The sequence below is a fragment of the Patiria miniata genome, unplaced genomic scaffold, assembly GCF_015706575.1.
Source record: "Patiria miniata isolate m_02_andy unplaced genomic scaffold, ASM1570657v1 HiC_scaffold_9, whole genome shotgun sequence".
NCBI lineage: Eukaryota > Metazoa > Echinodermata > Asteroidea > Valvatida > Asterinidae > Patiria > Patiria miniata.
The window spans coordinates 10,289,693-10,307,555 of NW_024037076.1; the positions used below are offsets into that span (position 1 = coordinate 10,289,693).

The 17,863-nt window shown below is 39.6% G+C and overlaps 2 protein-coding genes across 2 annotated transcripts in view; both read right to left on the reverse strand.

Moving 5' to 3' along the window:
• Window positions 1-640, reverse strand: part of LOC119720459 (fibrillin-1-like) — a 44,740-nt gene extending 44,100 nt beyond the window's left edge. The window contains 1 exon segment of the mRNA XM_038190130.1: window positions 527-640. Within this exon segment, the coding sequence (XP_038046058.1) occupies window positions 527-634 (108 nt within the window). The 5' untranslated portion in view covers window positions 635-640.
• A 5,791-nt stretch (window positions 641-6,431) lies between these two features.
• On the reverse strand, window positions 6,432-11,815 carry LOC119720460 (mucin-2-like). The gene is made up of 7 exons (XM_038190132.1): window positions 11,407-11,815; window positions 10,500-10,754; window positions 9,385-9,615; window positions 8,523-8,777; window positions 8,090-8,338; window positions 7,389-7,640; window positions 6,432-6,697 (listed from the first exon to the last, which is right to left on the reverse strand). Exons 1-7 carry the CDS (start codon window positions 11,813-11,815, stop codon window positions 6,432-6,434), a joined length of 1,917 nt encoding a protein of 638 aa, XP_038046060.1.
• Between the last annotated feature and the right edge of the window lie 6,048 nt (window positions 11,816-17,863).

Here is a 17,863-nt window from a genome sequence, read left to right on the forward strand (position 1 = left end):
GTTTTAATGAGTGTAAAGAAAACAAATTCCATGATTTAGATCGTGAATTTATAATGCATTTTCGCCTAAATCAATGCTAGCAACGCCATTCTTGGCAAGGGCTATAGAAGAAAAAATGAGACTAATACAACATCAGAAAAGTTGGAGGCAGAAATTGATAGTCCTGTTAATCAAGGAAACATCACAGAATGGAGGGAAACATATTAGGCTAGGAGTTTCTAGAGATCTACACAGCAAATGGGGGAAAAAAAACTATTAGAGTAGCTCTTTGCTTGCATCTCGGCACAGCTAGAGGGTATGGGTGAGAGGAAGCAGAGAGCCTAGCTGCCACTCAAACACCCTTACAGGAGGAACTAAATCAAACTAATTAGCGGAACAATTTCCTTGGACATATCTGTGGAATAGACTGAGGGTGGCTAGAGACCTACGGTGGGAGATGGGTTTTAATGATGAGCCCAACTGTTCAACATCTAAATCTAACAGTGAGACATGATTTAAATCAAACAAGCCTGTCACAAATACTTACTTTATCCGGTGAGAGGGCTTCTACATAGCGCCACGTGATGACAAGAGCCCAGGCTGCATTAAAGCTGCCATACCGGGCAGACACGATGCTACTCAAGGTTGATAACATGGTTGAGCCACTGCCATCATAGACCTGTGGAAAAACAAATGCACGAGATCGTTCTTAACCACTGCTACGTCTCTAAAGCGCGCAAAGGGTGTATGCATGTTTGTAAGACAAGGGTAAGGGTCTTTGGCATAATCAAGTACGAATCTGCATCGAGCCTCAAATAAACAAAGACAATTGAATTTTTGGATTCTAGATGCTCTGTGGTGCGATCTGAGGCAATTTCTGACCACTTTAAGCAATGTTTTTTTTCAGGAAAAGATGGCTGTGTACCCATTGCCTGCCTTTATTGCGATGTCACATAAAAAAAAGAAAAAAAAAAGTTTTTTGGGGGGGGGGCATGGCCCCCTTTGGCCCCCCCCCCCCCCCCTGCATCCGCCCTTGACCACAGGCAGCGAAGTGGCGCCATCTCACAAAGCCGGTGAGGAGATAGAAGACTTTTTTCCTCATGCATTGCAAATAGCATAACCTGCTCTCAATATCCTAATGCATATGTACTTTAAGCTATTGACAATACAGAGTGTTCCTTTGATTCCAATTGTGCAAAATAAAATCCTTCATGGCATGTAACTCGAAGATAGCTCTGGCTACTACAAACTCGTTTTGTTCAGTTAGGTGAAGAAGATATTTCAAAGCCTTGTTTTATTTACCAAGCCACTTCATAAAAAAGAGAGACTAGTCAGAGGCCACAAACTACTCAGCTTTGCTATTCATGATCTGTGTCAAGATTAGTTTTGTTCGATTAATTTCAAACGTGCTCAGTATGATTTTGAGATTTGCATGACGGATTGCATGCGGTGACATAGGATTTTCTGAAAGATGGACAGGGTTTACTGTCCTAGACGACACAACAACACAAAACTGCGACAAACTCACCTGAAAGAAGACATTCCTTGTTTGAGAAAACCTTCTGCTGTTGACGTCCGCCCAAAAAGGAGCTATCGTTTTTGTTGGGCCCCTGAAGAAAGATTTTCTGGTGCCTGGGTAACCTCGTCTGTTCAGACGTTGCGCATTGGACAAGACAATGACACCATTATCTGTGAACTGTATCAACAAACAATCAAAGACGTGTCAAGACCGTGAAAAAAGGTTTTAAATTATGTTATTGGATGATAATTATATCAAAATTGGAAGGTGCGTCCAATTTCATTACACCGCTAAGAACACATTAGTGTTTAACAAAATCCCTTGTCCATTTCACAGAGCCAGCTAACTTCAAACCAGGCCCTAATTTGTGTCCAATAACAACATAAATCTACATGCGCACACTACAGGTAGCGTGAGATCTACTTGATTTTTGTAATTTTTGTCACTACACTTGGCACAATGTCTGTGCTAACTGTTTATCAGCACCTTGAAACTGGCCCTTGGTGAGAAAAACCAACTGATGTGACCTGTGTCTTTTCACACAAGTCCAACGAAATTGCCATTTTTTTCAAAGTACTGACAAACGTTATAAAGGTACACATTCTCAACCCTGGGTTTCTATTAAACCAAATTACAAATGTCCACACAATACCAAGCTTTTTCTGCCGAAAATACCACGATGGGTAGTTCTGAATGGCACACTTAAGGTCAGATGCACAATTAAAGAAGCGGTTCCTATGAGTTAACCCCAGTAAACCGTGCGTTACCGCGCGGTAAACCGAGATGTTTTTTTTTCCCGGGTTGGACGTACTTGTCTTGTCCGACCGTCTTCTAGGAAGCGGTATTCAAAATGATTTATTTTGGGCATTAAGACTAGTTGCTGTCCTCAACCTTTTATTGCTACCTCCACCACCGATCAAAAATTACATTTTTCCCCAGAAATGCAAGGAATACATTCTATTAACTTCAATAAAGCAGAACGTCCATATATATTTTACACAAGAATGGAAGTCCCACATATTCTTGTCCCGTTAGTGTTGTTTGTTAGAGTAAGTTCGGCATCCAATGGTCAGTATGATTGTACATAAAATGAATGTTTGTTACAGCCAAATAGTAGGCACACGTGTTTTGCATTATTATAGTACAGTACAGTGCTACTGCGTGTGATTAAACAAATAAGGCATACTTAAGCCGTGACCTCGAACTTCAATGCAGGTGTTCTATTCCAAAACAAAATATGCATTTTCCTCTTGTTTTTCATATGTCATACTTACATAGATTGTCTCATGCAGCTCATTGCAGTAAGGAAAGAAATTTGGTGGGCTGATGGTTCGTGAGATCAAATCTTTGTTAGACGACCGTGATCGCTGTTTAGACAAAAGGGGATTATTTTTTTGAATTCAGTGCGCCATCGATATGATTCAAATAGTTAAGAAAACATTGTTTTAAAAAAACAACATATCTATAAAAGAAATCCTCCCGATTCTTCAACCAACCCATAGACGTGCATATACACCTATAGTGACCAAACTATAGTGATTGTAACTAACGTAAGAGAGAAGTACCTCCCTGCATTTGCCAATGTGTATTAAGTAGTCTCTGCTTTATAACAAAAAAAACCAATAAAAACGTAATTTGGAGTAAGGACACTATGTATTCCAGTACTATCGACCTGTTCCTAACTAAAACAGGTTGTCTGCAATTTCAAACAGGGATTCAGCAGTTATGTAATGATTTTCACAAATGGTTAATAAATGAACACGTATTATACATTGCATTTATTCCCTGGCTACTCCATATCCATAAACACAAATAGTGCTGCGATAGTTTGGTACAGGGTGTAACAGGTACATGCGGTGATGCACCTTATCCAGCCATTTGTGATCGTGCTCCCTGAAGAGATTTATTAAATTGTAACTGTTGAATGGGATGGTGCCAGACTATCTTTGTGTTCCAAACTTCACTTTCACTTATTTTTTAAATGTGGCTTGATAAGGTATATTTAATCACCGATTTTCAATTATTCATCAGAACTGACTGATACTGAATTGTAATTTATTTTGTGTTATTGCTGTCTTTTCTATTCGCGGGTCCAAGAAAGGAAGAATTTACCCTTCTTTTTGAATATAATTGTAAGGTGTCCACTTAGAATGAGGTTCCAAAGTTGATACAAATCAAATATTCAGAAACTCATGCTCAATGAAATGAAAGTTTACTTACAGGTTGTAGTTCTTGTGAAAGACGCCTATCGCCGACAGCGGCTCCAAAAGGAACAAAATTGCCCTCTGTTTTCGAAAAGGGCAAAATCATTGGTAAAACAACTTAAATAAGTCCATTCAAATCTCCATCGTTTCTTCCAAAAGGCTAGCATTTGACTGTAGTATATGCTTGTAACAGAAACACCCTTTTTCAGCTCCAAAAAGGATATCAGTCATTTTTTTTTTAGGAGTAAAAGTAAAAAGCAGTTGCAAACTCGACCCAGACATTTATATATAAAGTTGGCTCTTTTTGGCTTCACAAATTTGCCATGAAATAACAATATTTAACAAAAAAATAACAGCTGTGAACTAGAAAAAAACACCCTTTTCTCATTAATGGGGTACCAACACCTATGGATTTCTTACCATAGACACTGAATGAGAAGCTCCTTGAAGTACTGCAGATTTCAACCATAACATTGCAAGTCACTGTGTGAGATCCAACACCAAAAGAGATGCCTCCGATCAGAGGCACAGCATTTCCGTTCTGATTGGTACAACTGATGGCTTGGTCGTCCAAGTATCTGCCTGTTACTGCAGGCCACGAAACTAGTACATCATTCTGTCCAGGCAGGGTACACTGGTCAACAACCGATGGCACCGTTATGCGGGGCTTTGCTGTGGAGACAAATGAAGTATTGACTGAATGTAAGTCTAGAGGTTCAGAATTGTTTTTCAAATACTCACATAAAGCCACATGTGGAAAACACAATCTTGTTACATTTTCAAATAAACCACAAGAGGGGTCGAACTCACCAGTTGCACAATAATGATATTTTATTTAGAAATGGTACCCGAGGTAGACATTTCTCTAGGGCTGTACGCACACTTTTTCCAAACTTTAATTTCCACTGACCTCTATTTTAACTTGTCCTACCACAAGGAATGTTGGTATATTTCTGTTTTGGACCGAAATCAATCACTCTAGCCTATTTGCGACTCTACAATTGTTGCCTTGAAGTAGGAGTCGTGACATCAGGGAGACAATGGAATGTCTCCCTAATTTCCACTCTCTTCCAAAGGTATACCGAAAAAGCTATGACTAAAAAAACGTCTCCTTATAGGTATATCAATAGAAATTTATAGTCGAACAAACGTATCGACTGACCTCCAGATTACCGTTCTGACACGCTACCAACTAAGCTTTGAATACGCTTTAGTCACGCGCCTCAATTAAAACCTTAACATGGTTAATTTGACAGATTGTATATGCACAGAGCTGTATTTGGTATGATAATAGCCTAGCAATGTAACATCCAACAATGAATGCGATTATTTTTTCAAAAAGCGCATTGAGCCTGATTATGGTCACGATGTACTACAGGTCGTCCTAAAAATAATGGTTCCTGTAAACCCCGCCATTTTCGCCAATTTACAACCGGAATTTACTGAAATGTTAACACGATCTTCAAGGTTACAGATTTAGCTTGAGAATTCCAGGTTTTTTTTTTATTAAAGATTGCTTTTGTAAATCCAGAGATATGTGTGAAAGACCGCGAAGCCAAAAAAAACAAACATTTTCTGCTACTGTTAGGAGTGCTTCAAAGATCAGACAATGCCAGTATGGCTCTTTTGATAAGATTATCTCTATAGGTGTAAGACAAACATTCCATTCACACGACAATTAGGGTTTAGTTCTTATAATGAAACAATCAAATAGCACAAACAGGTTAACTTCTTTAAAGCTTCAATGAAAGAGTTCAATAAAATATATAAATATTGCACACTCTGCTTATTTTTTTTAAATCACTAGCAGTAAACTGATTTGGTTTTAGACAAGGACTATACCGAATTTAAATGCTTCACAGAAAGTGGCAAAAAAATAAGTTTCTTGTTTTTGCCGCTATTCAAACACATCTTTAGATTTTCAAGAACAATCGCGATGAAACAAACGGTCTTCTTGAGCCAAATCTTTTACCTTGAAGATGGTGAAAGCATCCGCAAAAAAGGACGAGTTTACATGCACCATTTTGTTCAGTACGCCCAGTAATTAGTCAACATCTAAATTTACATCAGGGATGCCACTCAGAAGCATTGAAGTTAACCCGTGCAAGCCGTGGGTTAACTCAGGTGCCCACAATCTCTGTGTTAAGCTGTGACACACCTAGTACATGTGCAGTCTGGAGAACTCCACATGAACATGAAAGTAATGAATTTAAAGGCCATCTAATTGTAAAGAAATGTCTCTGAAAATCATTTTCCCCATCAAATAACAAGCTCAATCGGATCTCGAAAGCTGCAATCCAACACAATTGTGTTGACCTTTAACCCCATACCTGTAGGTCAGATGAAGAGATCACCATGGACATTTTTTAATGTTGAACCTGGGCACAATTGTTGACAGCGCTACTTTTGTCATTTGAGCGTATTTGAAATTTGACGTTATTGTAACCTTGACCCCATCATGACCTCTGACCCAATTGGAAATGTTGGGCCGGGCTACTGATACCTTTGACACAGTTTGGTTGCAATCAGTCAAAACATGTAGAAGCAATAGACAATGTCAACGTTTGTTACTAACCAACTAGCAAACTAACTAACGTACAGACTAACAGAGAGACATAATGATTTGTAGGGGTGCTACCCTCAGCAAAACAAAATTACAGAGTAGGTGAAACTCATGCAATACATTTGGCAGCATTTTCTTCACCTTGACTGTATACTTGAATCTTGGATTATTTCTTACCGAATACATGGAAATCGAATGCCCCCACTGCTGTGCAACCAGCATTATTGGTGACAACGCAGGTGTGGACGTGTGTATAGTCCTGCAAGTACCACCAACCCCCTGTGAGCGGCATGGAGATTCCCCACGCTATGCAGACGATTTGGTTGTTGTCGCTGTGCGTGGCGGTCACCAGGGGCCATGACACCTGGGCATACACCCACCATGAGACTGCACAACGATTGTCGACAACTGGCAGGTTAAGAATCGGTGATTCTATGTGGGTAAAAAAAAGGGACAATCGTTACATAATAAATTATTATTCAGCAAAATTTTCCGCACAGTGTTGAATGCACTTGGGCAACGACACGCTAGACCTTTACGAAGCACCAACACGAAAACCGTGTTTTTGTATTACTTTGAAAACAAGTACATCCAAATGAAAGAACTCAATTTCCTCTGAAATTCGAATTGAAATTCGAACCAGTCATCAAACCCCGGTAAGCCCGGTGGTCGAGTGGTCTGCACTAGTATGCAGGATGTCGTGAATTCGAGTGATTTTCTCTCATATTTCACTCGGAGGATATCACGCTTAGTATACAGTGTTTATACGTTGGTGAAGGGCAGAGCCTAAATTTGAATTTACACCACCCCAACGTAAATTCCATCTTATGATTAAAGACACAAATCACAAGTGGACAACAAATAATTGAGTACTGGACCACAGGTTAAATAAATCAAAAGCATGTTTTGGATGGCGCCGTGATCCAAAAGCTGTAGGCCACAGAGCAGAGCACAAGTGCATGGCGGCGATGGTGCTCAGAAGCTATAATCATCTTCTCTTTCAGTGACGAAGAGGGTACTTATGCCCTGACCCCAAGGAGGTTAAAGGATGATACAATGTTACCAGATAACATACACTGTTACATTAACCAAACTTTAATATATATATATTTTTTTTACTTACGTTGGACAGTGAACGAGAAGCTTTTTGAATCTTCACAACCATTATTGATGGTGACCTGACAGGTCACGATGTGAACACCCACACCAAAGGCGATACCGCCACTGAGAGGCACGGCAATTGCTCCTTCAGTGCATATGATAGCTTGTCCGCCCAGGTCGGTACCAGATACTGCAGGCCAGCTCACAGTGGCGGTAGCTAAACCGAAATCAGTGCACTGGTCGTCCACGTCTGGCACCGTTAGCGATGGAGATGCTGTGGATAACAAGTACAAATCAAAACTTCTCGTTGTACAAAGTTTACCCAATATGTCTCAGTTTCATCCAAAACCGACCACTATGGACTCCCTATACTGCCTTAACACTGCATGATTTTATGGAATCATCTGGGAATAAATACACTGCAATACGATGTAGTAAAAGTGCCCATCGTTAATTCAACTGTAATTTTCGCGGGGAACTGTTGATGGAGCTAATAGGCTTACTAATGATGGGAGCCTGGAGTAGGGTTCTTTCGTTGTATGTGGGGAAAAAAGACCCTGGGCTTCCCTTAGCTAGCTCTACTCAATATTTTTTAGCTGAGGACACTTTTTTTCTACTACAAGAATTAGCCTTGCCCTACTTCTGCACGCTTGCTTGGATTGAAAAGCAGTATGCGATATCCCTTTACACAACATACTAAGTTAATGGAGCTACAGGTCTCACCTACAACAGCAACTGCGAAGGTTTCTGATGCCATGCAACCACCACTATTGGTAACTGTGCAAGTTACGGTGTGAGTTCCTAGAGGGAAGTTACCTCCAACCAGAAACACAGACAATGCACCCGATGTACACTGAATGATTTGACCGTTGGTGTTGGTGCCAGTTACTGTACTCCATAACACTCGAGTTGTCACCTGATTCGGATCGGTGCAACTAACAGGGACCACAGGCACTGAAATTGACGGTGAAGCTATCGGGTGAAACAAAAAAGACACAATGAAGGTGATCTTCAAAAACATTTAACAGGATTTCAACATTTGCTTTAAATTTTATATCCTGTCAGAGGCAAAAACTTCCACGAACTGTTCCTTTCTATTTTTTTTTACCAACTGCATTAGAAAAACATACACCACTACAAATATAATGTTTGATACCTGATACAACAAACGTGAAGCTGTTTGAGCCTGAGCAACTATTGGTATTGGTAACGCTGCACGTGATTGTGTGCGATCCTACTCCAAAGGTGCCTCCAGAGATCGTCACTCCAGTTCCATCTCCAGAATCAGTACAAGTGATGCTTTCACCCTCAGTATTGGTGGCAGTCACAGTGGTCCATGTCACAGTAGCTGTAGAAGAGCTTTCATCGGCACAATGTGGACCCACGCTGGGCACAGTCACAGATGGAGAAGCTGTATCAAACACAATAGCCAATGACCAATGTTGACCGATTTTCAAAGTTGGGAACATGCAAGGTTGAAAGAAAATACAACATTTGGACTTGAACCTGCGGTCTTTGGAATATCGTACTAGTGCTCAACTGAGCCCTATTTTGACAGTCTTCGAACTTGTCAATGTTTTTGCCCAGCAAGAAGCCATCAATCTACATGCGCCATGTAGTCAGGGATCACACCAAAATACACATTACACAATGCTTACAACATTCTGCTAAGCATTCAGGCGTACAGGCATCACTCATGAAGGATATATTGGCTGTATTGCGTCACAAATTAGCGCACCACAAAATAATATATGTAAGAAAGGGAAACGGACTGGGAGCCAACGCAATGCATGTTAGGTTGAACGTTAGGTGGAACGTTAGGCTATATATTAGTTGACTGTGGGACTCAAACTGCCATAAAACTGAACTGATGTTTAACCAGCTAAGCTATTAAGCTGTATGGTGGTATCCCAGTGTCTTGGTCAATGCTGCCTAATTTGAAGAAAAAAAAAATAAAATAGGGGATCAATTTTCACAATACATTTGGCAGACTTAATGGTTCTAGACATGTTCAATACCTGCTACAGCAAACGTGAAGCTATTGGAGCCTGTGCAACTGCCAGAATTAGTTACAGTGCACGTGACTGTGTGTGATCCTACTCCAAAGGTTCCACCGGTGGGTGTCAAACTGGTTCCATCTTCAGAATCACTGCAAGAGATGCTCCCTCCCGCAGCATTGGTGGCAGTTACGACTGGCCAAGTTACAGAGGCCGTAGATGCACCAACATATGCACACTTCGGACTCACCGCTGGCACATTCACAATTGGTGTTGCTATATAAATGACAATTGATCAGCATCATGATGTCGCACGACGAAGAGCTCTTTCAAATGCACGTAAATGAATAAGTGAAAAGACAAATTTCAAGGGATCCGGTCCTTATAATTCAAAGGAATTTGAAAACCGCTAATGCCATATTTAACACTTTATGCATTACAGATTAATGCTCTGGTCGTCTCCACTTTTATTTCCTCAGTAAACTAAAACATGTGAGGTATTAAAGCTGGAATAAATAACAGTAAAAGTAAAAAAAAGTTCACTTGAATGTTGTGAGTTTTGAGTATACGATATTTGTTTTTTTTAGGAGGCAGGGGAACAAGTTACGGACACGAATTTGAGGCAAGGCCCTTTTGCAAATTATTTGCTATCTTTCAGGTAATAATAATGACAATGACAGGGTTTATATAGCCCTTTTAACTAAGATCAAACCGCCTATATTATCATTACCTCTTATCACTGTGCCAATTAAACATTCCAAATACTATGCCAGCTCCCTGGGGAGTAAACAGTTCGATGCAGCCTTCTAGGCGCAAGGAAGCTAATTCAATCACAATGACTATCTCTGCCCTCACACAGTGCCTTGCCCAAGGGCACACGCACCATAATCCCAGGCTGGACTAGAGCCCACAGCCTACAGCTTAAACTGCACACTACGAACCCAAGGCCCTTAACCACTCGGCCACAACACTCATACCGTTTTGATGAGACATTCAAATTCCTCCTGATAATTAGTCAGTCCGTTTGCATTTACTCACAACTATTTACCAACAAAATCAGATAAAGACTCAGCTCTAGCGCTTTAAATTATCATTTTTCAAAAAAAGTTTCCCAATTATTTGACCAAAAATTATACCTGATACGAGAAATGTGAAGCTATTAGAGCCAAAGCAACCCTCAACATTGGTAACACTGCACGTGATTGTGTGTGATCCTGCTCCAAAGGTGCCAGCAGAGGTCGTCAATCCAGTTCCGTCTCCAGAATCAGTACAAGTGATGCTTCCACCCCCAGCATTGATCGCGGTTACAGTAGTCCAAGTCACAGAAAGTGTGGTCGCACCAACAGCTAGACACTGCGGACCAACAGTCGGCACATTCACAGTTGGTGGTGCTAAGAAAACAAAGTAACAATTCAGTATAAATATGCAATTCGATGCTTACAGGGACATGACCCTTCATCGTGTCCAAACTGTATGACGTTTTTACAATCGTTAGAGAAGAGAAAGCTTAAATCTGATCAGAATTGTGTATGCACAGTTTCCAATTGTTCACAGTCAGTATTGACAGTCTTACTGTAACGTGTAACTGTTATAGCGTTGTCCCACTCAAATAAGATTTAATAGCTAGTGCGCAATGAGAATTGATTTGCCCAAAAGTAATGTTTCATGATTTAGAACCTGAAGGCAAAAAGTTCGCAGTTTGGAAATAATATTTATCCATTACGTAAAATTGTCAGTGATAAAGAAATTATGAATGATAATATACAGAATTTATATGTAACTATTTAATGTACTGGATGCCAATGGCATAAAAATGGTCAAATAAAAATTGCAACCAGTTATCATGTGTAAAATGTCGGTTATAATGTAAAATAATTTTGTTAAATTGAGATGTGAATTATGTGTTTGTGCAAAGCTTACTACATTGTGTATACTACCAAAGGAACCATTCATAACATTACCGTTAAACACCCTGTCCGAAGTGGTTTGGTGCAAGCCTTTTAAAACAAGACATAATACATTCAATAAACGAGTAATATTTACCACATGTGGTTGATACTTCAGTGGTGGTTGGTCCTGGACTGGTGGTTGGTCCTGGAATGGTGGTTGGCCCTGGAGGATTAGTTGGTCCTGGAGTGGTGGTTGGTCCTACAGCGGTGGTTGGTACTGGAATGGTGGTTGGTCCTGGAGGGTTGGTTGGTCCTGGAATGGAGGTTGGTCCTGGAATGGTGGTTGGTCCTGGAATGGTGGTTGGTCCTGGAGGGTTGGTTGGTCTTTGAGTAGTGGTTGGTCCTGGAGTGGTGGTTGGTCCTGGAATGGTGGTTGGTCCTTGAGGGTTGGTCGGTCCTGGAATGGTGGTTAGTCCTGGAGTGGAAGTTGGTCCTGGAGTGGTGGTTGGTCCTGGAATGGTGGTTGGTCCTGGAGTGGTTGTGGGTTCTAGGGTGGTGCCCATTTCTAAAATGGTAAATCAAATGGATGACGTACTTGTACTTACCGGTAGGTATTGATTTTTAAACTGACTATAGTTATAGTAACATCCAATAAAACATAAAATTACTGTAACATTTAAAACAAAACATGACATTCCAATATTCATTATACATATAAAAATCAGCCATCTGACAAATCTTAAACTTGATTTCAACCGACAAAATACATACATATGAACGTATGGTGAGCATAAGCTTCTTGAAAGCAAGCCGTCTTCCGTACAAAAAATTAATTACATCGTAATGCGTATGCACTTTCCATTGTACATCATTTTACATATCTTTCTGTATGTTCAGACATAATCGACCGTTCCTGGTTGTTTGGTTAAACAGCTCATTAATTTCAAAGGGACTTGGACACACTATCTACGGGTTCTGAATCACTAACTGTCATTTAAAACAAACCAACTTGAAGTAATGCTGATTTTTTTTTGACAACGTGATGAGAACTCCAAGTTAAAAGTTACCGGTTACATCAACCCAAAAAACTTGACAACAAAATGTGGTTAAACCTATATCTTATTTCAAAATGGGTAAATTACAAATAAAATCTTACCGATTACATCGAATGTGAAGTATGCTGATGCCGTGCAACCACCATCATTGGTCACAGTGCAGGTTATATTATGAGACCCTACTGGAAAGTCTCCTCCTGTGACTGTCACATTAGTTCCCCCTGCATCATCCGTACAAGTTATTGCTTGACCATCTGAGTTGGTGGCGTTCACTTGATCCCATGACACTGGAATTGATGCTTCCCCCGTTGCAATGCACTCGTCACCAACAGTTGGCACGGTCAAGACGGGTGTTGCTGTGAAGCAACAAGACATACTCCATTTATTATTCCAATAATACAGTTACACTCCAAATAATCAAATTACTCCATTGATTAATAAACAATCCAAGCAGTAAAACTATGCATACTTCTAATTGAAAGACTTCCTGTTTAATATGCATTGGTTCCCCTCATCAAATTTGGAATGAATCAATTTCAGCGATTATTTTGATACTGTTTGAGGGCTTTTTGGGCTAGTATTAATAATGCAATGTCGAAATTAATGAACAGATAAACAAGTCCAAGTTCACTGCATCATACAAATGTTTACATTATGAACATGTTTTGTGAATAATTTCATACAAGATAAGACCAGCCAAACTAAAAAAACTCATTCGTACTCGGTCGTGTTCGATGTAAACAACCAGTTTTTTTTTTCTCGTCTTTTCTCGGAAATGGTGAAACATAATGTTCGCTTCCTTTTAACTAGATGTTTGAAATTGGATAAGTAAACAATCGAAATCATTTTTTTTTTTTTGGGGGGGGGGGAAAGATTGCAGGACCTAGTACCCCTTTAAATCATATTTGAAAAGGTGTCAATTACAAATAAAATCTTACCGATAACATCGAACGTGAAGTATGCTGATGCCATGCAACCACCATCATTGCTCACAGTGCAGGTTACATTATGAGACCCTACTGGAAAGTCTCCTCCTGTGATTGTCACACTGGTTCCTCCTGCATCGTCCGTACAAGTTATTGCTTGACCATCCGAGTTGGTGGCGTTCACTTGATCCCATGACACTGGAATTGATGCTTCCCCCGGTGCAATGCACTCGTCACCAACAGTTGGCACGGTCAAGACGGGTGTTGCTGTGAAGCAAAAAGACAATACTCTACTTATTATTCCAATAATACAATTACACTCCAAATCATCAAATCACTCCATTGATTAAAAAACGATCCAAAAAGTAAAACTATGCATACTTCTAATTGAAAGATTTCCTTTATAATATGCAATTGTTCCCCTCATGAAATTTCGAATGAAGCAATTTCAGCGATTATTTTGGTATTGTTTGAGGACTATTTGGCCTAGTATAATTAATGCCATGTCGAAATCAATGAACAGATTAACAAGTTCAAGTTCATTGCACCATACGAATGTTTACATCATGAACATGTTTTGTGAATAATTTCAATCAATATCCCACCAGCCAAACTAGAAAAACGTATTCGTACTCGGTCGTGTTCGATGTAAACAACCGGGATTTTTTTTCGTCTTTTCTCGGAAATGGTGAAACATAATGTTTGCTTCCTTTTAACTAGATGTTTGAAATAGGATAAGTAAACATTCGATATATTTTTTTTTTTTAGGGGGGGATTTCAGGACGTAGTACCCCTTTCAATCATATTTGAAAAGGTGTCAATTACAAATAAAATCTTACCGATAACATCGAACGTGAAGTATGCTGATGCCATGCAACCACCATCATTGCTCACAGTGCAGGTTACATTATGAGACCCTACTGGAAAGTCTCCTCCTGTGATTGTCACACTGGTTCCTCCTGCATCATCCGTACAAGTTATTGCTTGACCGTCCGAGTTGGTGGCGTTCACTTGATCCCATGACACTGGAATTGATGCTTCCCCCGTTGCAATGCACTCGTCACCAACAGTTGGCACGGTCAAGACGGGTGTTGCTGTGAAGCAAAAAGACATACTCCATTTATCATTCCAATAATACAGTTACACTCCAAATCATCAAATTACTGCATTGATTAATAAACGATCCAAGCAGAAATACTATGCATACTTCTAATTGAAAGATTTCCTTTTTAATGTGAAATTGTTCTCCTCATGAATTTTGGAATGAAGCAATTTCAGCGATTATGTTGGTATTGTTTGAGGACTTTTTGGCCTAGTATAATTAATGCCATGTCGAAATCAATGAACACATTAACAAGTTCAAGTTCACTGCACCATACGAATGTTTACATCATGAACATGTTTTGTGAAACATTTCAATCAATATAGCACCAGCCAAACTAAAAAAACCTATTCGTACTCGGTCGTGTTCGATGTTAACAACCGGGTTTTTGTTTTCGTCTATTCTCGGAAATGGTGAAACAAAATGTTCGCTTACTTTTAACTAGATGTTTGAAATTGGATAAGTAAACAATCGAAATCATTTCTTTCTTTTGGTGGGGGGATTGCAGGACCTAGTACCCCTTTCAATCATATTTGAAAAGGTGTCAATTACAAATAAAATCTTACCGATAACATCGAACGTGAAGTATGCTGATGCCATGCAACCACCATCATTGCTCACAGTGCAGGTTACATTATGGGACCCTACTGGAAAGTCTCCTCCTGTGATTGTCACACTGGTTCCTCCTGCATCATCCGTACAAGTTATTGCTTGACCATCCAAATTGGTGGCGTTCACTTGATCCCATGACACTGGAATTGATGCTTCCCCCGTTGCAATGCACTCGTCACCAACAGTTGGCACGGTCAAGACGGGTGTTGCTGTGAAGCAAAAAGACATACTCCATTTATCATTCCAATAATACAGTTACACTCCAAATCATCAAATTACTGCATTGATTAATAAACGATCCAAGCAGAAATACTATGCATACTTCTAATTGAAAGATTTCCTTTTTAATGTGAAATTGTCCTCCTCATGAATTTTGGAATGAAGCAATTTCAGCGATTATGTTGGTATTGTTTGAGGACTTTTTGGCATAGTATAATTAATGCCATGTCGAAATCAATGAACACATTAACAAGTTCAAGTTCACTGCACCATACGAATGTTTACATCATGAACATGTTTTGTGAAACATTTCAATCAATATAGCACCAGCCAAACTAAAAAAACCTATTCGTACTCGGTCGCGTTCGATGTTAACAACCGGGTTTTTGTTTTCGTCTATTCTCGGAAATGGTGAAACAAAATGTTCGCTTCCTTTTAACTAGATGTTTGAAATTGGATAAGTAAACAATCGAAATCATTTCTTTTTTTTGGTGGGGGGATTGCAGGACCTAGAACCCCTTTCAATCATATTTGAAAAGGTGTCAATTACAAATAAAATCTTACCGATAACATCGAACGTGAAGTATGCTGATGCCATGCAACCACCATCATTGCTCACAGTGCAGGTTACATTATGGGACCCTACTGGAAAGTCTCCTCCTGTGATTGTCACACTGGTTCCTCCTGCATCATCCGTACAAGTTATTGCTTGACCATCCGAGTTGGTGGCGTTCACTTGATCCCATGACACTGGAATTGATGCTTCCCCCGGTGCAATGCACTCGTCACCAACAGTTGGCACGGTCAAGACGGGTGTTGCTGTGAAGCAAAAAGACATACTCCATTTATCATTCCAATAATACAGTTACACTCCAAATCATCAAATTACTGCATTGATTAATAAACGATCCAAGCAGAAATACTATGCATACTTCTAATTGAAAGATTTCCTTTTTAATGTGAAATTGTTCTCCTCATGAATTTTGGAATGAAGCAATTTCAGCGATTATGTTGGTATTGTTTGAGGACTTTTTGGCCTAGTATAATTAATGCCATGTCGAAATCAATGAACACATTAACAAGTTCAAGTTCACTGCACCATACGAATGTTTACATCATGAACATGTTTTGTGAAACATTTCAATCAATATAGCACCAGCCAAACTAAAAAAACCTATTCGTACTCGGTCGTGTTCGATGTTAACAACCGGGTTTTTGTTTTCGTCTATTCTCGGAAATGGTGAAACAAAATGTTCGCTTACTTTTAACTAGATGTTTGAAATTGGATAAGTAAACAATCGAAATCATTTCTTTCTTTTTGGTGGGGGGATTGCAGGACCTAGTACCCCTTTCAATCATATTTGAAAAGGTGTCAATTACAAATAAAATCTTACCGATAACATCGAACGTGAAGTATGCTGATGCCATGCAACCACCATCATTGCTCACAGTGCAGGTTACATTATGGGACCCTACTGGAAAGTCTCCTCCTGTGATTGTCACACTGGTTCCTCCTGCATCATCCGTACAAGTTATTGCTTGACCATCCAAATTGGTGGCGTTCACTTGATCCCATGACACTGGAATTGATGCTTCCCCCGTTGCAATGCACTCGTCACCAACAGTTGGCACGGTCAAGACGGGTGTTGCTGTGAAGCAAAAAGACATACTCCATTTATCATTCCAATAATACAGTTACACTCCAAATCATCAAATTACTGCATTGATTAATAAACGATCCAAGCAGAAATACTATGCATACTTCTAATTGAAAGATTTCCTTTTTAATGTGAAATTGTCCTCCTCATGAATTTTGGAATGAAGCAATTTCAGCGATTATGTTGGTATTGTTTGAGGACTTTTTGGCCTAGTATAATTAATGCCATGTCGAAATCAATGAACACATTAACAAGTTCAAGTTCACTGCACCATACGAATGTTTACATCATGAACATGTTTTGTGAAACATTTCAATCAATATAGCACCAGCCAAACTAAAAAAACCTATTCGTACTCGGTCGCGTTCGATGTTAACAACCGGGTTTTTGTTTTCGTTTATTCTCGGAAATGGTGAAACAAAATGTTCGCTTCCTTTTAACTAGATGTTTGAAATTGGATAAGTAAACAATCGAAATCATTTTTTTTTTTTGGGGGGGGATTGCAGGACCTAGAACCCTTTTCAATCATATTTGAAAAGGTGTCAATTACAAATAAAATCTTACCGATAACATCGAACGTGAAGTATGCTGATGCCATGCAACCACCATCATTGCTCACAGTGCAGGTTACATTATGGGACCCTACTGGAAAGTCTCCTCCTGTGATTGTCACACTGGTTCCTCCTGCATCATCCGTACAAGTTATTGCTTGACCATCCGAGTTGGTGGCGTTCACTTGATCCCATGACACTGGAATTGATGCTTCCCCCGGTGCAATGCACTCGTCACCAACAGTTGGCACGGTCAAGACGGGTGTTGCTGTGGAGCAAAAAGACATACTCCACTTATCATTCCAATAATACAGTTACACTCCAAATCATCAAATTACTGCATTGATTAATAAACGATCCAAAAAGTAAAACTATGCATACTTCTAATTGAAAGATTTCCTTTATAATATGCAATTGTTCCCCTCATGACATTTCGAATGAAGCAATTTCAGCGATTATTTTGGTATTGTTTGAGGACTATTTGGCCT